Here is a 25,847-nt window from a genome sequence, read left to right as displayed (position 1 = left end):
TCTTGCTCTTTTGAAGGTCCGTCTAATGAAACAAATGAAGGAAGAACAAGAACGTGCTCGCATGGCAGAATCGAGGAGAAACCGAGAAATTGCTCAACTGAAGAAAGATCATCGCAAGCAAGAAGTGTGTTTGAGATGTTTGAAAATGCTAATATATTTTCAGTACTGTAGCCATTGCAGAAGTTGAAACCAGTAATAATCCTATTGAAGAAATTCGAACTTTAAAATCGGAAATTTAAGAAAGTTAGAACTTTTCATTTTGAACAGTATCGTACAAGAGCAGACCCTATGGTCCACAACGTCTGAGCTGAACATGATGATAAGATCTACCAGCACATAATCCATATCAGTCCATTCCCTGCATATCCACATGCCCATTCAAAAGCCTTTTAAATGCCACTGTTGTTTCTGGTTCAACCACCTCCCCTGTCAGCTTGTTTCAGGCACTCGCCACCACCTGTGTTTACAAAAAAAAAAAGAACTTGCCCCAAGAACTCCTTTAAACTTTACCTCACTCACCTTAAAGCTCTGCGCGTGTTTTTGATTTTTCTATCCTGGGTAAAAGGTTCTGATTGTCTATCCTATCTATGCTTCTAATTTTACATGCTTCTATCAGATCACCCCACAACCTCTTGCGGTCCAGGGAAAACAATCCAAGTTTGTCTTGCGTCTCCCTGTAGCTAATACCCTCAAATCCAGGCATCATTCTGGTAAACATTCTCAGCACCCCTTGCAAAGCCTCCACATCCTGTAATGGGGTAACCAGAACTGCATGCAATACTGTAAAATGCAGCCTAACTAAAGTCCTGTAAACATACGTCGTGACTTCCTGACTCTTTGCCCTGATTTATGAAAATAAGCTTACCACAGGGCTCCTTTACCACTCTCTATACTTACGTTGTCATTTTCAAGGAGTTCTGGACTTGGACCCTAAGATCCCTCTGTATATCAATGCTGTTAACAGTCATGCCATGAATTGTGGATTTTCCCCTTATGTAGATCTCCCAAAGTGCAGTACATGGAGTCATAGAGTGATACACTGTGGAAACAGACCCTTCGGCCCAACTTGCGCACACCGGCCAATATGTCCAATACGCTAGTTCCACCTGCCTGCGTTTGATCCATACCCCTCCAAACCTCTCATACCCATGTACCTGTCTAACGGTTTCTTAAACGTTGGGATAGTCCCAGCCTCAACTACCTCCTCTGGCAGCTTGTTCCATACACCCACCACTCTTTGTGCAACACTTGACTGCAACACCATATATCACACTTGTTTGAATTTGAATTAAGTTCTTATCTGCCATTTTATCCACCCATTTCTGTACCTGAACAATACTAAACTATAAGCTTTGACAGCCTTCCTCATTGTCCGCGACCCCAGCAGCCTTGGTATCATCTGCAAACTTGCTAACAAACTCATCTACATTAATGTCGAAATCACTAATATGTATCACAAACCTCAGCAGTCCCTGCACAGATCCTTGTGGAACTCTGCAGTCACAGACCTCCAGCCTGAATATTGTCCTTCCATCACAGCTCTTTGATCTGTCAGTTTTGAATCCATACAACCAAGTCACTGTTAATCCCGTGCATCCTAGTCTTCTGGACCATCTTAACATGGGGGACTCTATGAAATGCCTTGCTGATTTCCACGTAGACAATATCCACAACCTTACTACCCATGTCAATCAACTTTGTTGTCTCCTCAATAAACTTGATTATGTTTGTAAGTTGCGACTTGCCATGTACAAAGCCATGCTAGCTGTCCCTAATTAACCCATACTCTTCCAATCGGGAATAAATCCTATCCTGAAGAATCCTCTCCAATAGCTTCCTTACCACTGAAGAGAGGCTCCGTGACCTGGATTCAGTCTCTTTTTAAATAAAGAAACAACAGTAGCAACTCTCCAGTCCTTCTGTTGTGATATTGAGTCCAAACATCTAATTAAAATGTTATTGTACAATTTTTCACTTCTCAACAGTAATTTTCAATAACTGACAACTTGGTCCAGTTGAGTTTATTGCCCAACTAGGGTGATGTTGAGGTACAATGAAGAACTTGCTTGCAGCTACAACACGGGTACATTGACTCAGACAACACAGAGAAACATAAATTATGCATAAATTACACAAATAATGCCAGAGAGTAAAAAGGAGAAAAGATTGCAAAAAAACTAAGACATTGGTGCAGAACATAATTAGAAAAAAAAGTCTGCGCTAGTGAAAGGTTTTCTATAGTGTTCTGTTGCTGTGGTAGGATTAGGGTTGTGTGGATTGGTTCAAGATTCTGATAGGACTTTTGTGAATATTTCTTAATAAATCACAGCGAAAAATCATAGATATTTCATTGATTAGCACAAAAGAACTGTTTTGCCTCTTAGATATCCCCATTTTATAGCTTCACATATCAATCTCTGCCTTCTGCCTAACTCGCATTTGGTGATTTTGTTTAAAAATATCCTTTGCTTTTATGCAATTTTGACTTTTTAAAAACATTTTATCTGCATTCTTTGTCACACTCCTTTAAGTCACCTGATCTATAAACGTAGTAGGGAGAATGACAGTGTTCAAAGTGGAATATTTGGTGGTGTCAGCATAAAATGGCAAAAGAGCAGCAGTTACCACAAGATATTGTGGTAATTACCTCATTGCCCAGCAAAGTTTTACAGTTGTGCAAAATTGTGATTGTTGTGAAGTTGCTCAAGTTATTAAACCTATAAAAATACACAGTGTAAACCTTTAATGAAGTGAGATAGGAAATTGCAGTTTTCTGTTTTTAACATTGATGTATTTTATTATATCTTGATCTTATTTGCTTCAACTATAAAATGCATTGTCTTTGTGCAGTTGAGCATACTACCCATGAGAACATAAGAATTTATTTCCCTTCACATATTTATTCTTTTCCCTTTAGCATCAAATGAAACTCTTGGAAGCTAAGAAACGGCAACAAGAAATAATCCTAAAACGAAAAACTGAGGAGGTGTGGTATCTTTTACATTATTTTTCTTTTTGTGCAAAAAGTATTCTTTCAAATTGTTGGAAAATATAGCTGAGGTATATTTTGCTATCACTATTGCTTTCAGCATTAAAACCATTCAGTTCAACTGTAACATCAAATCTGAGAAATAATTTATTTAATTGTACCAGCCATTTTGGGAGTTACAAAAGCCTTGGAAGTTGAGGTGTTCAGTGAAACTATTGCCTGCGCTTGGTCTCGCCGATATACAGGAGTCCACACCTGGAACAGCAGATACAGTAGATGAGGTTGGAGGAGGTACAAGTGAACCTCTGCCTCACCTGAAAAGACTGTCGGGGTACTTGGACGGAGTCGAGGGGGGAGGTATAGTGACATGTGGTACATCACCTGCAGTTGCAGGGGGATAGCATTGGGACACCTCACACTTCCTTATACAGACACTTCCTTATCTATGGTAAACCCAAAATGCTGTAGTAACTCAGCGGGACAGGCAGCATCTCTGGATAGAAGGAATGGGATCGTCGCCCATTCCTTCTCTCCAGAGATGCTGCCTGTCACGCTGAGTTACTCCAGCATTTCGTGTCTATCTTCGAGGCAAGCGTGAATATTGGACTGTTGGAAAATGACCCCAGAGAAGCAGTAATGGGAATAAAGAAATGGCAGATGAATTGAATGCGTTTTTTGCACCAATCTTCACAGTGGACGACACCAGCAACGTGCCTGAAATTCTAGAACGTCAGGGAGCAGAGTTAGTGAAGTTGTGGTTACAAAGGAGAAGGTGCTTGGGAAGCTGCAAGGTCTGGAGGTGGATAAGTCACCATAAGGACCTGGTGGATTACGCTCTATGGTTCTGAAATGGGTCGTCTTGGAGATTGTGGAGGCATGAGTGGTGGTCTATCAAGAATCGCAAAAGTCAGGAATGATCCCAGAGGACTGGGAAATTGCAAATGTTACTCCATTACTGAAGAAGGGAGCAAAACAAAGGAGGGGAAACTGTAGACCAGTTAGCTTGACTTTAGCAGTCGGTAAGATTTTAAGGTCCATTATTGAGGATGAGGGTTCCGAGTACATGATAAAATAGGCCAAAATCGACATGGTCTTGCCTGACAAATCTATTGAAAGAGGCAGTTAAGAGCAGGATAGACATAGGAGAGTCAGTGGATGTAGTTTACCTGGATTCTAGTTAAGAAATCAGAAACGGAATAATTTGTGAACCTGTTTATGTAAATATTGAACATGAATAAATTGTAATAAGAAACCATGAAGAGAATGCAAAAAGAAATACTTAAACAGTTTAATATCTGGTACTCAGCCAACTTTGTCAATATGCTTGTGAAAGTATTGTCATATTGTGCAGAATTTCCTGAATCATCATTATATCCCTGTCTACAGGTATATACTGGGGACTATATTCTACTCCAAACACATTGCAATAATTAAGCATGTGTGTATTCGCTTATGGAGTAATTGTATTTAGCTACATATTCCATGCCAGTTGATCAAATTTTGATTTGATTCATTAGTTAATTGTGATAAATTCATATCGTACAACACGGAAACAGGTCCTTTGGCTCACCATCCATGATACCCATCTAAGCTAGTTTCATTTGCCTGTGTTTGGCTATATCCCTCAAACTTCCTATCCATGTACCCGTCCAAGTGTAAATTTTTAAATACGGTTGGACAATAGGCAATAGGTGCAGGAGTAGGCCATTTGGCTCTTCGAGCCAGCACCGCCATTCAATGTGATCATGCCTGATCATCCCCAATCAGTACCCCGTTCCTGCCTTCTCCCCATATCCCCTGACTGCTATTTTTAAGAGCCCTATCTAGCTCTCTCTTGAAAGCATCCAGAGAACCTGCCTCCACCGCCCTCTGAGGCAGAGAATTCCACAGACTCACCACTCTCTGTGAGAAAAAGGGTTTCCTCGTCTCTGTTCTAAATGGCTTACTCCTTATTCTTAAACTGTGGCCCCTGGTTCTGGACTCCCCCAACATCGGGAACATGTTTCCTGCCTCTAGTGTGTCCAATCCCTTAACAATCTTATATGTTTCAATGAGATCCCCTCTCAACCTTCTAAACTCCAGAGTGTACAAGCCCAGCTGCTCCATTTTCTCAGCATATGACAGTCCGACCATCCCGGGAATTAACCTTGTAAACCTACGCTGCACTCCCTCAATAGCAAGAATGTCCTTCCTCAAATTAGGGGATCAAAACTGCACACAATACTCCAGGTATGGTCTCACTAGGGCTCTGTACAACTGCAGAAAGACCTCTTTGTTCCTATATTCGATTCCTCTTGTTATAAAGGCCAACGTGCCATTCGCTTTCTTCACTGCCTGTTGTACCTGCATGCTTACTTTCATAGACTGATGTACAAGGACCCCCAGATCCCGTTGTACTTCCCTTTTTCCCAAGTTGGAGTTCATGCCTCAACTACCAGTTCATTCCATATACCCACCACCCTCAGTGAAAAAGTTGCCCTACATGCTCATCTTGCCCCCCTCACTTTAAACCTATGTCCTCTGGTTTTTCATTCCCCAATCCTGGATAAAAGACTGTGCATTCACACTATCTATTCCCCTCAAGATATTATACACTTCTATAAAATTACCCCAAAGGAATAAAGTCCTAGCCTGCCCAAACTCTCCCTACAATTTTGCCCCTCAAGTCCTGACAATATCCTCAAATTTTCTCTGCACTCTTTCCAATGACATCTTAATGACACCCTACAGCAGAATTTCTTAATGACATCCTACAGCAGGATGACCAAAACTGAAGACATTACTCCAAATGCAGCCTCATCAACATGAGAATAGGTCAATTTCCAGACGATTAGTGTTATCTAGTGAAAATGAAGGTCAACATTTTGGCTATTTGTTTAGAGAAAAGTTTGAAATGTAAGTGTTTAAAGTTTACTTTGCATTCTTGTATAACTTTGCTCAAAGCATGCAATGTTGTTACCTTTCAGGTTACAGCCCTTCGAAGACTTTCTAAACCTATGTCAGATAAAATAGCTGGGCGAGTGAGTCGTAAACTGAGTTTGCCAGATCCTATTTCCGAGTCGTCATCTCATGCAGGTTTATCTGAACATGACCGAACCTTGAACTTTGGCGGTGTGCAGAAAGGGAGAGCTGTTGCTTCCCGAACCTCGACTCCTCCAGCAAATGGGAGCTTCAGGTAATTTTGGTGATATTTTTATCCTTCAGAATTTCCAAACGAACAAATTTTGTTTTTTAATGTATCTATTTGTTGCTCTCAAACTGATTTAATGCCATACTATGATCTGAAATGATGAGAGATATTCTGAGTTGAATAAGTTGGGTCATTGATGGTTAAAGTAACCTGAAGGATAAACCACTGATCCCAATAATGAACCGCGAATGACTTGAAGGATCTCAAAGGAACACTTTGTGCTGTAAATTAATTAATGTAATATTGTCATCACCTACCAAATTGACTTGAATAACTACCAGAGATAGATGTCAGTAATTGAGAATAAAACCATGGATTTTCATTTCATTTGAGGATCTTCTTCAATATACTGTATTTATTAGAGTTTGTGTAAGAATGTCCCAGTAAGTCCCTGGTTTTCTCCATGGCCCTGTAATTTTTATTTCTTTACAGGTATTTCTCTGTTTTCTTCCTTGTATTATAATGTATAAATAATCACTTGTGGAATAGCTTTTCCGTGTGTCTGTTTATGTTTCTTAAATCAATTACATTTATAAAATTGGGTTTTCAATCCTTTCATTTGAAAACCTGGTTTACATATCCCAAGTTAATACTCAATACCCTGACTGATGACAGCCAATGTACCAAAGTCCTTCTTGACCACCCTATCTTTAAGATAGCTTTAAAATTATATTGCCTCGCTTGGAGTCTGACTATCTTTGGTTGTTACCTTATTTACAAATTGGAACATTGTGTTACAGTAGTGCAAGACCTTGATGGGGTCACACTTGGGGTATTTTTACTTTTGGTCATCCTTCTGCAGGAAAGATGCCATTAAGCTGGCAAGAGTGGACAGAAGATTTATGAGGATGTTGCCACGACTTGAGGGCCTGACCAAAGGAGAGGTTGGGCAGGCAAGGACTTTTATTCCTTTGAGTGCAGGATGCAGAGGGGTCATCTTATGACATTGTATCAAATCACAAATTGAATAGAAAGAGTGAATATTGAGCCTTCAGGTTAGGGGAATCTTGAAATAGAGGACTGGGGTTTAAGGTTAAAGGGGAAATATTTAGTAGGAACCCGAGGGGCAACTTTTCCCCCAGTGGTTATGTGGAATGAGCTGTCAGAGGAAGTAATTGAGGTAGGTGCAATAACAACATTTAAAAGACATTTGGACAGGTACATTGAAAGGAATGGTTTAGAGGGATATGCAGTGCATTCAGAAGGTATTCAGACCCCTTCACTTTTTCCACATTTTGTTACATTACAGCCTTATTTTAAAATGGATTACATTCTTATTTTGATCATCAATCTACACACAATACCCCAGAATGAAGAAGTGAAAACAGGTGTTTAGAAATTTTTGCAAAGTAATTAAAAAGAAATAACTGAAATATCACATTTACATAAGTATTCAGATTCTTTGCTGTGACATTCAAAATTGATCTTGGGTTCATCCTGTTTCGATTGATTATCCTTGATGTTTCTACAACTTGTTTGGAGTCCACCAGTGGTAAATTAAATTGATTGGACATGATTTGGAAAGGAACACACCAGTCTAAAAAGGTCCCACAGTTGACAGTGCATGTCAGAGCAAAAACCAAGCCATGAAGATGAAGGAATTGGCCGTTGACCTCCGAGACAAGATTGTGTCGAGACACAGATCTGGGGAAGAGTATAAAACAATTTCTGCAGCATTACAGGTCCTGAAGAGCACAGTGGCCTCCGTCATTCTTAAATGGAAGAACTTTGGAACCACCAGGACTCTTCATAGAGCTGGCCGCCCGGCCAAACGGGTCTTGGTCAGGGAGGTGACCAAGAACCCGATGGTCACTCTGACAGTTCCTCTGTTGATATGAGAGAACCTTCCAGAAGGACATCTATATTTGCAGCACTCCACCAATCAGGCCTTTATGGCAGAGTAGCCAGAAGGAAGCCACTCCTCAGTAAAAGGCACATGACAGCCAGCTTGAAGTTTGCCAATAAGCATGAGAAACAAGATTCTCTGGTGTGATGAAACCAAGATTGAACTCTTTGGCCTGAATGCCAAGCGTCCTGTCTGGAGGAAACCAGGCACCGCTCATCACCTGGCCAATACCATACCTATGGTGAAGCATGGTGGTGGCAGCATCATGCTGTGGGGATGTTTTTCAGCGGCAGGAACTAGGAGACTAGTCAGGATCGAGGGAAAGATGAACGCAGCAAAGTACAGAGAGATCCTTGATGAAAACCTGCTCCAGAGCTTTCTGGACCTCAGACTGGGGCGGAGGTTCACCTTCCAACAGGACAACGACCAAAAGCACACAGCCAAGACAATGCAGGAGTGGCTTCGTGACAAGTCCTTGAGTGGCCCAGCCAGAGCCCGGACCTGAACCCGATCGAACATCTCTGGAGGGACCTGAAAATAGCTGTGCATCGACGCTCCCCATCCAACCTGACAGAGCTTGAGAGGATCTGCAGAGAAGAATGGGAGAAATTACCCAAATACAAGTGTGCCAAGCTTGTAGCGTCATACCCAAGAAGACTTGAGGCTCTAATCGCCGCCAAAGGTGCCTCAACAAAGTACTGAGTAAAGTGTCTGAATGCTTATGTAAATGTGATATTTCAGTTATTTCTGTTCAATTACTTTGCAAAAATTTCTAAACACCTGTATTCGCTTTTTTATTATGGGGTACTTTGTGTAGATTGATGATTTAAAAAAAAAAATAAGGCTGTAACGTAACAAAATATTGAAAAAGTGAAGGGGTCTGAATACTTTCTGAATGCACTGTAGGTCAAACATGGCAAATGGAACCAGCTTCGTAGGAACATCTTGGTCGGCATGGATAAGTTGGGCTGAATGGCTGGCTTCCATTCTGTATGACTCTGACTATGACACACTCGAGCACATTGCTGGCTGCAAAAATACCAATGTTCCTGACTGCACCCGTTTCTCCACTCTTCACCTCTCTCTCCATAAATCTATTCCCCACCCCAAACTCTGAAAATCCTCAGACATGGTGTTTACATTACCCTTATCAAACTTCACTCATCGAAAACATTAAATGAGCTACGTATAGTGACCGTTCCATACACCACTGGTTTGTCTTTATTCAGATTTCTCCAGTGGATAATTAACTTTATTCTGCAAGTTCATAAACTAGATTGCATGCATTTTTGATGAATGAATAATTTATTCTAATCGATTGCAGAAAGAAGTTCCAGAGGAAAATTACAAGTACATATGCATCAAGAACATCCAGAATGAAATGGCAGTCACTTGAACGTAGACTTACTGAAATAATTATGCAGAGAATGACTATTGCAAACATGGAAGCCGATATGAATAGACTTCTCAAAGTAAGAGCAACATTTATTTGCCCATTGTTTTTATCCCAGCTTCATTTTCCACTTGAACTTGAATATTAGAAATTGTGGCTTGGAAGAACTGGATGGGTTCATTGCTTTGTCCTTCTAATCTGTGGCATGATGAATCCTTAATGTTTCATTTCAGTTACATTTAAATAATCTTTCATCTTTTCCTTTGTGCAGGTGGTAGGTAATGTGCACAAAAACAAATACTGTAAATTGATCGTTATTGTTTTCACGCAAGATTCTTAGATGGATCACTGTAAATGCTTCCATGTTGTAAATGTTTATCAAGATGTCAGAGTAAAGAAGTTCACTGTTCTTTACATTTTAATTATGAAGAAATGACAGTCTGAAATTTCAATTAAAATAATTATATTAACAATTTGAAGATCAAGAATGAGGTAGTGTTGAGATTCTTGAGAATAAATCCTAGGGCCAATGGGATCTATCCCAGTTTATTGAAGAGAGGAGATTGTAGGGGCCTTGATAAAGCTCGTTGCATACTCTCTAGCTGTAGGCAAGCTCCCGGAGGAAAGTTAATGTTTAGTTTAATTTTGAAACAGACCCTTTGACCCTACTACTACTCACTGACCAATACTCACCCATACACTAGTTGTATCCTTTACACTCGGGACAACTTTACTGAAGCTAATTAACTTACAAACCTGCATGTCTTTGGAATATACGAGGATACCTGCATGGGTTTTCTCCGAGATCTTCGGTTTCTTCCCACAGTCCAAAGACGTACATGTTTGTAGGTTAATTGGTTTAGTATAAATGTAGGTGGGACCAGTGTAGCTGGGACATGTTGGCCGGTGTGGGCAAGTTGGGCCGAAGGGCCTGTTTCCACACTAACTATAACACTCTAAGCTGGAACACCTGAAGCAAACCCACGCGGTCACATGGAGAATGTATAAACTCCATACAGGCAGTACCCGCAGCCAGGATCAAACCCAGTTTTCTGGAGCTGTAAGGCAGCAAGTCTACCACTGCACCACTGTCCCACCTCAATATTGTTTCTCTGTTTTGTTTCTCTGTTTAAGAAGGGAAGTGGTGATAAATCTAGAAATTATTGGCCAGGGAACCTTGTGACGGTGAGAGGGGAAAAGGACACAAAGTGCCAGAGTTACTCAGCTAGTCAAGCAAAATCTCTGGAGAACATGGATAGGTGATGTTTCAGGCTGGCACCCTTCTTCAGATTGATTATAGGGGGTGGGAAAGAAAGCCAGGTAAGAGAAAAGGCAGGACAAAACTTAGCAGGTAATAGTTGCTTTTGGAGAGGACTCATCAGGATAGGATTTGCTCGCAATTCGATGGGAATGGGATAATCGGGAAGAGTCAGCTTGGCTTCTTCCACGGCAGATCATGTCTAACAAACTTTGAGGAGTTGCTGAAGATGATTGATGAACATAGGGCAGTGGATGTTGTTGACATGGATTTCTGTAAAGCATTTAATAAAGCATCTCTTGGTACATCCATTAGATCCAGCACAGTGGCACAGCAGTAGAGTTCCTGCCTCTCAGTGCCAGAAGCATGGGTTCGATCCTGACTACGGTTGCTGTCTGTGCTGAGTTTGTATGTTCTCCCTGTGACTGCCTGGGTTTTCGTCGGGTGCCCTGGTTTCCTCCCACATTCCAAAGATCTGCAGGTTAATTGGCTTCTGTAAATTGCCCTTGGTGTTCAGGAGGTGAAAGTGGGATAAATAGGTGCAGGAGATTTGTATGGGCTCAGTGGGCTGAAGGACCTTTTTCGAGCCAGCACAGCCATTCATTGTGATCATTCGGCTGATCATCCCCTATCAATAACCCGTGCCTGCCTTCTCTCCATATCCCCTGACAACTTTTTCACACAGAGATGGTGCGTGTATGTGAACGAGCTGTCAGAGGGGGTATTTGAGGTAGGTACTATAACACAATTTCAAAGACATTTGGACAGGTACATGGATAGGAAAGGTTTAGAGGGGTATTGGCCAAACACCAGTAGGATGGACTAGTCTTGGATGGCATGGCTAAGTTGGGCTGAAGGGTCTGTTTCCGTATCGATGACTATGATTCTATCTGTACTGCACTGTTCTGTTCCATTTGATCAGTTTTGTTTATATTGGCTGAATATCTTGAGCAAAACATAGAAGGTATGTAATTGGTGTGAGCAGTCATCTGAAGTTTTCTTTTTTAGAGGAAAATTCAATTTATGGTCATATTCTCATGCAAATATGTTTGTTTAATTTTTTTTTTGTCATGCTTTACTTTAGCCCATTCTCATGATAGGTTATTTTTAATCTTTTACCAGATTTAGTTAATTGGAGATCTCGATAATTGGTGGAATAGTAATTGCTGGGTTTTTTTCACATAAATATTTGACTTTGTTACAATTGAAGAAAAGTGTGCACCTCTCTTGTAATACTAGGTATCCTTCCAATTATTTTTTGTGCCTATGCTTACAAATGAATGCAGTAAACATTAAGTAAGAGCACTGTTATTTTTGGCGTATGTGAGAAAGTTGTTGATTGACAACCTTGTGTTTATATTACAGCAACGTGAAGATTTGACGAAAAGGCGTGAGAAGCTGAATAGACGGAGAGATAAATTTGTACAGGACTGTGTAGATGACAAAACAATCCATAGCATTAATGAAGAAACAGAATCACTTTGTGCAAATATTGACTATGTTAACGATAGCATTTCAGAATGCCAAGCCAATATAATGCAGATGGAGGAAGCAAAGGCAAGGCAATTTTGCTATCATTTCTTATTGCAGCTTGTAATAAACACACTACTGTAAAAATAATTACCCAATGGCTTCCCCAAACGAAGTAGTTCATTGTTATATGACAATTTTAAATAAGGGGATAAAAGGGGAAGATTCTTTTGTTGCATCACTTCAGCACCTTTGTGGCTAGTTCCTGATGCAGCACAGTGCATTCACATAACTGCCATTTGCCAGTGTTAGAGTAAAAATCATGTGCCCACAGAATGAGCCCTAAATTGACCCATAGCGGATGTGATATCTGGAGAAGGGCTGAGTTGCTGAAAACATAGGTACATGGACAATAGATGTAGGGGTATGCCATTCAGCCCTTCGAGCCAGCGCCGCCATTCAATGTGATCATGGCTGATCATCCACAATGAGTACCCCGTTCCTGCTTTCTCCCCATATCCCTTGATTCTGCTAGCCCAAAGAGCTCTCTCTAACTCTTTTGAATGCATCCAGTGAATCAGCCTCCACTGCCTTCTGAGACGGAGAATTCCACACATTCACAACTCTCTTTGTGAAAAAGTTTTTTCCTCATCTCAGTTCTAAATGGCCTACCCCTTATTCTTAAACTGGCCTGGTTCTGGACTCCCCCCCCCCCCCCCCCCCTCCCCCCAACATGGGGAACATATTTTCTGCATCTAGCATGTCCAATCCCTATTAGCTCTTGGGGATAGTGGAATCAAGGGATATGGGGAGAAAGGAGGAACGGGGTACTGATTATTATAAAATTATTATTTTATATGTCTCTACTATAAGATCCACTCTCATCCTTCTGAACACCTTAGCAATAAATTCCTCAATTTGTTAAACAAAAAGTATTGTTCCATAAGAGTTTCTAAAAATGAGTGATTTTCTATCTACCCAGTACTGATGGAATAGGTTTAAGAGAGATGTTATAGATTGAATTCAAGATTGAGAATCCTAGATGTGTTGCAGTGCATATATATCAGTCCACTTTCTGAAGGTTTTGGCCTATGTAGAATGGAAGTGTTCAGCATTTGTCCCTTCTTCTCCAATTTCTCTCCACCAACCTTCACACTCTCCCACATATTCCTTTGTCCAATGGGTGCAATTTGGGCACACAACTATCAATGCCACCTGGGTAGACAGGTGTACCTTAGATTTTCCAGCATCTGCAGTTCCTTTTTGAACACTTTATCAATGCCACCTAGTGGGTTGAGGTGGACATCTGGCAACATTCCCCTTGTATCTTTTTTATATGCCTTGGTCACCTATCCAAATATGAGAAGCTTTCCAAGCGAACATGTGTTCAGCTTCCACCATTAATTGTCACCATTCCAAAACTGTTTACTTATCTATGTTTTTTGTTTGATGACCTTATTCTCTACTTCTCCACATGTGCTCATCTTGACTTTTTGATCAAAACCCCTTGACTCTATTCTCACAAATATCTTAACAGAGATGGATCAGGAATGTTTAGAAGATTTAGGCCAAACACAGGCAGGTGGGACTAGTTTAGGTGAGGCGACATGGTTGGCATGGGCAAGTTGGGCCAACGGGGCCTGGCTCCGTACTGTATGACTCCAACTGCCTTTCAAACCAGGAGTCAATGTCATACATATTGGTTTTCATCCCAGCCCCTTTACTCTTTCCACTGCCTGGATGTCAAACCTGTTACAGAGGTTTTTCCATTGAATCAGTGGGGACCTGTTCTCTATCATCCACCACAAGCTTGGTTTTCTTTCAGCAGTTTACTGCTTAAAAAACATGGTTTTTATAACTTGTCTGCCCACTTTTTATGCCAATACTTAATATTCGTTGTCCAGACTACTAATACTAATGAATAATCCAGGGTTGTTGTATTTAGTGCAATTTAGCCTGAATTTCTTTTTGTCTAAAAATAAATAACTACATTCTCAAGTAACTACAGCTTATTTACTTTAATCATTTTCCTTGACTTTTTTCATGTTCTCAGTATGTTTTCTCACATGTTTATGCACCATAATAATAAAAACAATAAATACTGGAAAAACTGAGCAGATCGGGCAACGTTTGTGGAAAGAAAAACAGTAAATATTTTGGGTTGAAGTTGCTTTGTCAAAACCTGTGTAGTTTTCTTCATTCTCCTGAACATGGCAAATGCTGATTATTTTTGTTTTTGTTCATTTTAATTGCAGGAGGAAGGAAGAACAGTAGATGTTTCAGCAGTGATCACTTCCTGCTCTTTGACAGAAGCTCGCTACATGTTGGAACACTTTCTCACAATGGTTATTAATAAGGTAAACATGATCAAAACCTGGACCAATTAAATACTTTAGTCAATCAATCTCAATATAAAAACATTAAGACGTTAAATGGAACAATTCACCAATGCATATTACATATTTTGAGGCACATCCATTGTTCAGTATTCAAATTCTTGAAGTTGGAGGTGTAATGTTTTGTACAACCAATGATATTTTTTTCTCCTCACTTTTATTTCCATAAACCCATATCAATTCTCCTGCCATCTTCTGACACTTGGTAATTCACAGGAACTAATTTGACCTGCCAACATGTCTTTTGGGATGTGGGAGGCAGTGGGAACATGCAGGGAAAACACATGTGGTCACGAGGAGAATGTGCAGATTCCTTACAGATATCACTTGAGTTCAGAATCAAACAGCTGGAGCTATACGGCAGCAGCACCAACCTCTGTGCTGTTGTGCTGCACTTGTCTGGAAAATACTTGGTTGTGACTGCAACAAGTAAATCAAAATCACTGCTGTTTGCCATAAAGCGCCAAACCTGATACTGGGCCCCAGAGCACTACACTGCATTTAGCCATCCAACCATAGTCTCCTGAGATGAGGAAATATTACCTTTAGCTTTATTTCATTGTCAGGTTTGCTGTTTTTTCTTGGTTTTTAATTTTTCTGGTTGATCTCCCATGTTGGATATTGTGAAACTTACTAATAAAATCAAAGAAGATTGTATCAAATGTGCCATTCTCATCAACCCACTGTCTCCTGATAAAGTATTCTATTTTAGATGACATCCCTTTATAAATTGTTAACAGTCCAAGTCAAGTCAAGAGAGTTTATTGTCATGTGTCCCAGATAGGACAATGAAATTCTTGCATTGCTGCAGCACAACAGAATATTGTAGGCATAAATACAGATCAGATCCGTGTGATGGCAGTGGAGAGATGCATGTGGCCAGGATGGTGTGGGTCTTTGATGATGCTGGCAGTCCTTGATCTTATCAATTTATATAATGATTGTACTGTCCCTATCCTTTGTAGTAATGTAGTTACACCAATGTCTGAGAATGTAAATTATTTGTATTGTGTATTACAGCCTTCTGTTTATCTAGCTCCTTGGTATGTAGTTTGGAAGTGGGATAATTTAATAAATAGTTGCTCAAGATGTTGGCGGGGAAATGGCAGATGGAGTTTAAATCCAGCCAAGTGTGAGATGCTGCACTTTGGGAGGTGGAATGTAAGGGAAAAGTATACCCCTGCATTCAAAGACCCTTAACAGTGTTGATATGCAAAGGGATCTTGGGGTCCAAATCTATAGCTCCCTGAAAGTGGCAATCTAGGTAGAATAAGAGTAATAGAGAAGGCATATGGTATGCTACCTTCCTGAATCGTGGCATTAAGCATGTCATTTATAGGGCTTTGGAAGCCACATTTGGAGTATGGTGGACAGTTCTGGTTGCTCGATTACTAGGAATGATGTGGAGGCTCTGGAGAATTTGCAGAAGAGTGCTGTCTGGATTAGAGGATATTAGCTGTAAAGTGAGATTGGATAAACTTGTGTAGGAAAGAACTGCAGATGCTGGTAAAAATCGAAGCTAGACACAAAATGCTAGAGTAACTCAGCGGGTGAGGCAGCATCTTTGGAGAGAAAGAATGGGCGACGTTTCGGGTCGAGACCCTTCTTCAGTGAGATTGGATAAACTTGGATTGTTTTCTCTGGAGCGTCAGAGGCTGAAGGGGAGGCCTGATCAATGTTTTTTTTTAATTATGAGTGGCAGAGATAGGATAGACAGTTACAACCTTTTTCTCAGGGTGGAAATGTCAAATACTAGAGGGCACTGCTTAACGGTGAAAATAGCAAAGTTTAAAGGAGATATGTGGGGCACGTTTTTTTGCACAGAAGGTGGTGGGTGCCTGAAAGGCATTGCCAGGGATGGTGTAGAAGACAGGTTGATTAATGCCATTTAAGAAGCTTTTGAATAGGCACATGGATATGCATGAAACAGGGATATGGATCATGTGCACATACAGTAGAGGAGATTAATTTAATTTGGCATCGGGTTCGGCGTGGATGTTGTAGACGGAGCTGTTCTGTTCTAGATTGTTAAATTGACGCTAGCTCTAGTTCTTATAATTAAAGTGGGATGTTTTTAGGGCAGTTAAAAGTAAATTTTAATATTGCCATTAATGATTCCATACATTTTTTCATCAAGGAGAGAGTAAGATTTAGAATACATTTACCATCTTCTAGAGATGGAGGAAAAGTATATCCTATGATTTGAAGAGTTTATTGCTTTAACTGCATGAAGGAACAGGGAAAATAAAATATATTTTGTCTGGTTTAAGGGTCTCCAAGCTGCACAGAAGGAATCTCAAATTAAAGTTCTTGAAGGAAAAGTAAAGCAAATAGAAATTAACAGTTCGACTCAAAATCAACTGCTATTCCACATGTTGAAAGAGAAAGCGGAATTTAATCCAGAACTTGAAGCTTTGCTTGGAAATGCTTTGCAAGGTAAATAGTTTGTGCTCATTGTTGCATATTGCATGTATATTTTCACTGCACGATTAAATTAAGATTTAATTGCACATTTGCTGGGATTTTGAATTAATATGTTTGGGATGACATCTTGTATTCTTGTGTGTGTGTGTGGGGAGGGGGTTAAATGTGTTCAATAGTTGTCCTTGGCAGAAACCATGTGTTCAACAAGTTGACCTTGGAGATATTTATAAATCAAACCTAGTTGATCGTGTTACAATTTCCACGTGCATCCCTCGGGACTAATGTAACACTGACTATAACACTTAAGTTCAAAATACTTATCTTTTAGATCATGTTGGAAAAGCACCTTCTCGTGTTTCTTCTAAAATCAAACACTTTAGTGTGCTGTTGCCTTAAAACTAATGGCTTTCAACCAGGAAGTTTGAGCTTAATTGAGTCAGATTGAGGCCACTAGAAAAGAAACACAGAAAATAGGTGCAGGAGTAGGCCATTCAGCCCTTCGAGCCAGCACCGTTCAATATGATCGTGGCTGATCATCCAAAATCAGTACACCATTTTTGCTTTCTCCCCATATCCCTAGATTCCGTTAGCCCTAAGAGCTATACTAACTCTCTCTTGAATACATACAAGTGAATTGGTCTCCACTGCCTTTTGTGGCAGAGAATTCCACAGATTTGCAACTCACTGGGTGAAAGGAAGGAATGGCCTGGATTTTGCTCCTGACCTCCAGGAAATTTTCCCCAAAAGGAGTAGCAGTCTCTGACATACACGTTTCCCATTTCCTGGTGTGATGGATTCCTCCCGTCTTTAATATTGAATTTATATTTGCGGTTTTCCAATCTGGGATCTTGGACTATTTGTCCAGATTTATTACAAATGGGTCATTTTAGGAGTTTCATCGCTTACCTTAATAAGCAGATTCTTTGTAGATGTCAAGGGATATAGATTCGTCATTTATTACAGGAATTCCATGGGGAGGAAACTACTGGGATTTGTTTCGATCGAGAAGGAGGTGGCGCTAAGGCTTGAAGAGTATTAAGCTGGATTTCCCCAGGGCCTGAGGGGATCTATCCCAGGTTATTGGGGGAGGCAAGAGGGGTGATTACAGGGGTCTTGGCAAGGATCTTAGTTTCTTCTGTAGCCACAGGCGAGGTCCTGGAAACCTGGAGAGTGGCATTGTTGTTCATTTGTTTCATAAGTAAAGAGAATCCCTGGGTTGTAAAATGATTTATGGAGATAACGTGAACAATTAGTTCAAATAATTATTATTTTTTGATTTTACAAACTTACTTTAAAATGGACTTTTGCAATGGCAATGCCATTGGGTTCTCCAGTTTGCTGATTGCAAGCGATTAAGATTGCTGGATGTATTTCTTGGCTATGTTTGGGGAAAATGGACCAACATCTTTGTTGTTACCATTTGTATGGTAAGATTATAATCTGTAACATTGCTGAAAGTAGCAGAAAAAGCCTGGGGCTAGGAAGTAAATCTAGAGAAGCATTTTAATTTGTTTTAATTTGAACTAATTCAACCTGTTCATCTGTTTTTGTTTTCTGGATGTTGATTAGTAAACTGTAACAGTGCATTGTTTATCCATGCAAATGTTGACGGTCATATCATTGAGCATAAGTTTAATTTGTAGCAATGGCCAAATGAATCATTAGAATAATCTGGAAATAAAACTGCAGTATTGATGCTTAAACCTATCTCGACTATAGATTTTTTTTTCCAAACGCATCTGGTTCGAGTAAATTTAAATGCAGTTTAAAGTCACAGTAAAATTGTTTTGGTCTTTTTTTACCAAGAATCGATGTTAAATTAAAGTGTTAAATTGTGAATTGTTTACTTGGTCCAGTATGAGCTATTACAAAATTATCTTAATGTATCCATGAAAAATGCTGGAAGTATTCAACACATCTGGCCAAAGTTCCATCCACATTGTTTCACAACTGGATAAGCCGTAAACCCAGACTCACAAACTGACATAACTGATTTGAATATTTACAAGTAAATGTTCAAAAACTGTAAAACCAAAACTTTAATTGTTTTTTTAAATTAAAATATTTAACAACTGAAAAATCTTATTGTTTTGAATACAAAACCAATATAAATTATCTGTAATGTCCTATTGCACCCCTCCCAATCTATTCCTCTCCATTATAACCGATATTTCCCAGCTTTCTGACAAGCGGTGGGCCAGGGTCACTTTCACCACCCTGTCTACCTGTGATGCCACTTTCATGGAACCATGTACTTGTACCTCAAGATGCTTCTGCTCTGCACCACTTTCCTGGGCCCTACCACTCACTGTGAAGGTCCTACCCTGGTTTGACTGTGCTGGCTCAAAGGGCCGAATGGCCTACTCTTGTACCTATTGCCTATGTAAAATGCAACACCTCACACTTACTGAATTAAACTCCATTAGCCATTTTTTTAGCCCACTTGCCAGCTGATTAAGATCCTGCTGTAATTCTCCAAGTATAATATGATACCACCTATGTTAGTGTCATCTGCGATCTTGCTAAATGCTGATTGTTCCCTTTGGGACTCTCAGAGTTTCTCCCGAAAATCCTGGTCATTAAATTGTTCTGTCCAAAATGTTTACTTGGCCCGTTGAGTATTTTCAGCAGTTTTTCTACTTCCAATTTCCAGCAAGCCTAGTTTGCTTTTAGTTATTTTACCGTTTTCTCTAAACATTACAGCTTTTACGTAGTGGATCTGTTTTTCTTACAATGTGGAGCTTAAGTTGTTACTTTGCGGTTGCAAAGTTTTCTTTAAATCCTTAATGATTATGTTGGATAGAGCTTCAGTACTCTTTCCATGATGGTACGATGATTATATATCTCAAGGTCTGAATATGAATGTTTTACTGCACCAAAACAAAATTACAGGAATAAATGTATTATAACGCTACATAATAAAGAATTAAAGTTATTTATGGACACAAGATATTTTCAGCAGTAGCATATCTGTCATAACAGAATGTAAATTGGATGAAATTTTTATTTCAGCACTGGTTCTTGTCACTAGGATATTATTCTTATATAGTGGATTCCTTTTGATTGCTTTGTTGCTTTTCTTTTCCCGGTTGCTATTATTTACACAGAACTAGATAGCATACCTATGGGTAAGTTAATTGTGGCAACTGTGTTGTGTAACTGCATGTTTTACTAAATTTGCTTGTCTGCTAACAATGCTGCATCTATCATAACATCGTTAATGTTCAAAGTCTGCATGCAACATTTAATGGGATATGAATGCAGATCATCATTTATCCAGACTCACTACCACCTTTCATGTGAACCATTGAATCCTTGATACACATGCTCCAGAAGTTAACAACTGACCGATGTGGCACAATGTTGGCTCCATCCACACTAAATGTTAAACATACTCGCCTTGGATACTTTCCACCTGTTCATTTTTATTTAACATAAGTCTGATTTTAAAATTTATTGTGAATGTACAGCTGATATAAATGTATAATGTTGAAAGTACTCTGTACTAATCAAACAAAAAGTGTATAAACTGGAAATTGTGGTCAATATCAAATGTTTTTAATATTAAAATGAACAATTTTCATAACCATTTCTCAATTTGGAAAGAGATTTTGATCACAGAGAATATTTTATTAATCTTCTGAATAGGTATTTATATAGATTTGACGGGACAGAAAACAAACTGCTGTCACACATGGTATATTGGTAGAACTGATATATAGCATATTTAATGTCAAAATTTGATTAGCAAGGTTGCTGTATATTTAAATGCATTGTAATCTTGAGTCAACTAAAAACCTGTTCAAAAGAATTCTTGACTGGAACTTCTATCCAGTGTACCAGATCATCTTTGCTTGTGGTTTATTGAGGAAACCAAATAATATTTACTTTTCTAATATCAATAAGATTACCTTTTATGTGAGTTTTGTCAGGATATTCATGAAATGACATGCACCTTCAACATAGCACAGTTTTGTACATGGGAAACCTTGTCTCATGATCTTGTCTCATGAGTCTTTTTGAAGATGTGACCAAAAAGGTTGATAAGGGTAGAGCTGTAGATGGTGTATGTATGGATTTCAACAAAGCATTTGATGGGGTTCTGCACGGTAGGCTGCTTTGGAAGGTTACATTGCATGGGATCCAAAGAGAGCTAGCAGTGTTGTTAAAGAAAACTTTAAAACACAACACAAATATCGGGAAAGACAATCAAGACTTTATTCAAAAGCACCAAATACAGTGATCACTGGGAGCAATCTTAGGAGATTGCTCAGATTCATCTGCTTATATACATACTTTCCTTTTGATGTTCTGTTTACCATAGCAAGAACTTTAGAGGTTTTCCTTCTTCCAAATGGTCTTATAACAAATATACATCGCGCACCTCCGAAAGACACACCAGAGTGACACAGCTCAATTCCACACCATTACAAATAAGCAAATGTCCTGTTCCCCTTTAGACCTTATTTTATTGTTTTATGATTGACAACAGAATATGACTAAAGGAAACTTCAGTGAGTGTCAGCTGTGCGTGCTCAGTTTCAACCTTCTTTAAAGCACAGAATTATTATAATGCATGAAGAGGATTTTAAACATTTTAAGCACTCTACCTATCCCTGTCCCATTCTGTCTTCTTGAAGCTTTGCAATTTATCTTTGTCAGAATCTATGGAAAATTGGCTTCTTGGAAGGCAGCAGAGGTGATGGCAGAAGGTTGTTTTTCAGACTGGAGGCCTGTGACTAGTGTGCCCCGAGGTTCGGTGCTGTCCATTGCTGTTTGTCTTCTATATCAATAATTTGCATTAGAACGTACATGGCTTGATTAATAAGTTTGAAAGATGGTTGTCAAAATTGTGCGGGTGGACTGAGGAATGGTTGATGGAGTTTCATACAGAGAAGTGTGGGATGTTGCATTTTGAGAAGTCTAACCAAGGCAGGGCCTGCACAGTGAATGACAGGGTCCTGGTGAGTATTGTAGGGCAGAGGGATCTTGGAATGCAGCTTCATAGTTTCTTGAAATTGGCGTCACAGGTAGAAAGGGTGATCAAGAAGGCTTTCAGCACATTGGTCTTCACCAACCAGAGTATTGAGTATAGTACTTGGGAGGTCATGTTACAATTGTGCAATGCATTGGTGAGGCCACATTTAGAGTATTGTGTTCAGTTTTGGTCATTCTTCTTATTGGAAAGATGTTGTTAAGCTGGAAAAGGTGCTCAGAAGATTTACGAGGATGTCCCCCGAGGGCCTGAGCTACAGGGAGAGTTGAGCAGGCTAGGATTTTATTCCTTGGAGAGCAGGCAGATGAGGGGTGATCATTTAGAGGTTTATAGGATGCTGAGATGAATAGATAGGTTAAATGCACTAGAGTGGAGTCATGAAGAACTAGACGACAGAAGTTTAAGGTGAGGGGGGTGGGGAGTAAGAAGATTTAAATAGGAAACTGAGGGGCAACTTATTTTTCACAAGGGTGTTAGGCACATGGAACAAATTTGGAAAATTGTACTTCTACAGTATTTAGTCAGAATCAGTGTAGCACGCAGAGTAATGAACATATCTGATTTAAAATATCATTACTTAACCTTGCGTAGACAGTCCCTGTCGATTTTCGGTAAGTTGATGCTATTAGGTAGCTCCCCATCCATATCCATTGCTGATGGTCTAATGATTGCCCTGATTGGGTTTTTGTAACAGGATACACCCGGACTCTTTTCCACATCACCAGCTGCCCTGGAACAGCCTGGCTATAGATGGGGCTGGTTCCGGAACACCAGCCATAATATCATCAAGGCCCATGGTCTACTTTTTAATTCAATTGCTTCTCAACATCACGTGAAGTGAGATGAACAGGCCACGACAGGATGGTGCCTAATCGTGGCGACACTTGTGACGGACTCATTGATGTGCTAACTTGTACTCTTGTACTTGGCCTGATTGTGCCTAATGTATAGCAGTGTCATCACTGAACTGTAGATCAGTGTATGTTTTGCTTATTACTCTCATGCCTTGATGTTCTCTCACCTAGATTACTGTCGAAATACCTTCAAGGTACCTTTAATCTTCTGCACAACTGTTAAGAAATGCAACGTTACTTTAACTATAAATATTGTGTTTGTAAGCATTTTGAAATTTCTATGAATAATTGTATAATTTCACTGCAATTTGAAGGGGGAAATTATATAAACAATGTAAATTTCTATTCTTTAACAAATTTATAGAAGAAGGAGCTGAAAGTAGTGAAGAAGAAAATGTAACTAGTCCTGGAACAGAAGGCAGGTAAGATTAAAAGCATATGTATTAAAACATATTGCAAATTTATTAATATAGCTGTTAAACTCTATTTGTTAAAAATAGAGATCTTATAGATTATTTTTATAGGATCATTTGTGTATGTATTTGGGTGAACAATGAATTAATGCAGATGTTTTAACATCAAAGCTGAATAAATTTAACATAAGTATAGCTTTGAGGATATAAAATAATTTGAAGACATAAATTGCTTCTATTGCTGACTAAATTTTAGAGCAAATTTGATAGCTCGTGAAATTATATAATTGGAAATCTGATAACATTTTGTGACTTTTGATGGCCAATTTGATTGACTTTATTTTAGACTTTAGATATACAGCGCAGAAACAGGCCCTTTGACCCTCCAAGTCTGCACCGACCAGCGATCACCCCATACACTCACATTACTACACACTGGGGACAATTTACAATTTTACCGAAGCCAATAACCTATAATCCTGTACATCTGGAGTGTGGGAGTAAACCAGAGCACCCAGGGAAAACTCACGCAATCACAAAATAATGTACAAACTACGTCCTAACAGCATGCATAATCCATTATTGACATTTGCATTAGGGTATTATTAACTTAGGAATCTTTCATATTCTCAACTATCCTGATTTTATTTTTAAACTGTTTTACCACTACTATTGCTTATTTCTCCACTTTCCTAATGCCCTGAAATGCATCAATTTCATTTTATTGGCCTTGCTTTTTTTGATATTTGCTTTTTTTCTTGATTGATGACCCATTGTTCTGGTCAATATATTGATTTGCATTTAGCATTGATACAAATTCAAACAGTGATCCCTTCAATTTACCAAATTTACCAAATTCATCAGTTGGTTCGCTTTCCTTGTTTATAATTTTTATGTAATGTAATCTTATTCTGGATTTGTTTAACTCTTGGTTAGAAAAAGGAGATTTGAATTTGTACTGTTCACTTAAATAGTTGTAGTCTGCAATGGTAATTTAATTCGACGTTAAATTCCTATTAAATTAACAAATGATTACCATTAAATTAATAGTCAGAATGAGTTAATTGCAAAATTTGAACAACTTAATTAAAATCATAATCTAATAATATTTATTCGTATCTTAGTGCTTCTACCTTTTTATTTCCTCAGCTCACTGACTTCTGACCTTATGAGAGTAGCAGGTGACATCAAACCAAAGGATAAGGTATTTGACCCTTTTTTACTTTCCAGCATGACTAGTGAGAATGCCACTGGTGCCCAGTATGAATCATTAGAAAGAGGTCATTGGGATGCAACTGCTGACTGGAGAAACCACCTAAACAACAGTTTTTTAAAGACCCAGAATATTATCAGCAATATTACCTTTCAGGTTCATGTACTGCTGTATAATAATTAGTATTTGAAGTAAAGTCAGTTGTTGCTTTATAAATTGCTCCTTGACGTTAATGCAAGCGTGTCTGACCAGTGATGAATTGAATCCATACTGCCAAGTTGGTTGAATGTAACATGCTTAGATTAAATCTAATAGTTACTAGACTAAGTGGGACCCGTTTGGTCCCAGCTTCACACGGGAGGGCTGGTCTCCCAACGCAATATTCCATCTCTCCACCAATTCCAGTACACACACACACACACTCACACGTACATACACTCACACGCACGTACATACACTCACACGCACGTACATACACTCACACGCACGTACATACACTCACACGCACGCACATACCCACGTACATGCACTCACACGCACATACCCTCACATGCACACACACGCACTCACACACGCACACACACACACACACACACACACACACACACACACTGACTCGCACACCATATATATGAAAGTAAACTTGCTTGTATCTACTCACACGGCTGAGCGCGGCTTCTCCACTGTGGGGCTTAGTAGTCCGCAGCACTTCCGCAATCAGTGTGACGTCTGCACTTACCAGAAATTACACAATCAGCGCGACCTCTGCACTCACCAGAAATTATGCAATCAGCGCGACCTGTCCACTAAGCGGAAGTCACGAAATGAGCGGGACTTTTGGATTAAACAGTCGGACCTAATAAAGCATTTATTCCTTCCAAACACAGTTGGACCTAATAAAGCATTTATTCCTTCCAAGCACAGTCAGACCTAATAAAGCATTTATTCCTTCCAAACACAGTCAACCTAATAAAGCATTGCAGTTTCAAGCACAGGCAGGACAGCAGGCCAAACAACTCATGGCATTGTCATTTCATTTAATTTCCAATTAAGTATTGCACTTTCAAGCACAGGCAGAGCAGTAGGTCAAGCAAATCATGGCATTGTCAATAAGAGCTAACAAATCACTCATTGCAAGTACATTGCAGACTCGCAGTTCAGTTGATTCACAGCTTAGAATGACAGTCGTGGCCTCTCCCTCGCGATCTTGTAGAGTGACTGACACGTCCAGGCATCCGAGGTTTTATAGTTCTGCCCCCCCCCCCCCTCCGGAAGGGGTGTTACCTTCATCGTGGTGATTGACAGGCGAGAGGACCAATCAGCTGATCTCAAGGTTTTTTAAACACTCATAACTTTTTCATCGATGGGAAAATTCTGTCTCGGTGGGGGAGGACTGCGTAAGATG

The 25,847-nt window shown here is 39.5% G+C and overlaps 1 protein-coding gene across 4 annotated transcripts in view; it reads left to right on the top strand.

Moving 5' to 3' along the window:
• kif21a (kinesin family member 21A) overlaps positions 1–25,847 on the top strand; it is a 112,510-nt gene that overhangs the window by 65,641 nt on the left and 21,022 nt on the right. For 3 of the 4 annotated variants that reach the window (XM_055653545.1, XM_055653543.1, XM_055653546.1), the window contains 10 exons: positions 17–124; positions 2,918–2,986; positions 5,956–6,164; positions 9,350–9,497; positions 12,042–12,233; positions 14,402–14,503; positions 16,813–16,978; positions 20,074–20,094; positions 23,181–23,238; positions 24,379–24,433. In XM_055653545.1, the coding sequence (XP_055509520.1) occupies positions 17–124; positions 2,918–2,986; positions 5,956–6,164; positions 9,350–9,497; positions 12,042–12,233; positions 14,402–14,503; positions 16,813–16,978; positions 20,074–20,094; positions 23,181–23,238; positions 24,379–24,433 (1,128 nt within the window). The remainder of the gene's footprint in view (positions 1–16; positions 125–2,917; positions 2,987–5,955; positions 6,165–9,349; positions 9,498–12,041; positions 12,234–14,401; positions 14,504–16,812; positions 16,979–20,073; positions 20,095–23,180; positions 23,239–24,378; positions 24,434–25,847) is intronic. The other variant, XM_055653544.1, reaches the window with a different exon arrangement.

This window comes from Leucoraja erinacea, chromosome 22 (genome assembly GCF_028641065.1).
Source record: "Leucoraja erinacea ecotype New England chromosome 22, Leri_hhj_1, whole genome shotgun sequence".
NCBI classification, from domain to species: Eukaryota; Metazoa; Chordata; class Chondrichthyes; order Rajiformes; family Rajidae; genus Leucoraja; species Leucoraja erinaceus.
This window is presented reverse-complemented; position numbering and strand designations above follow the sequence as displayed.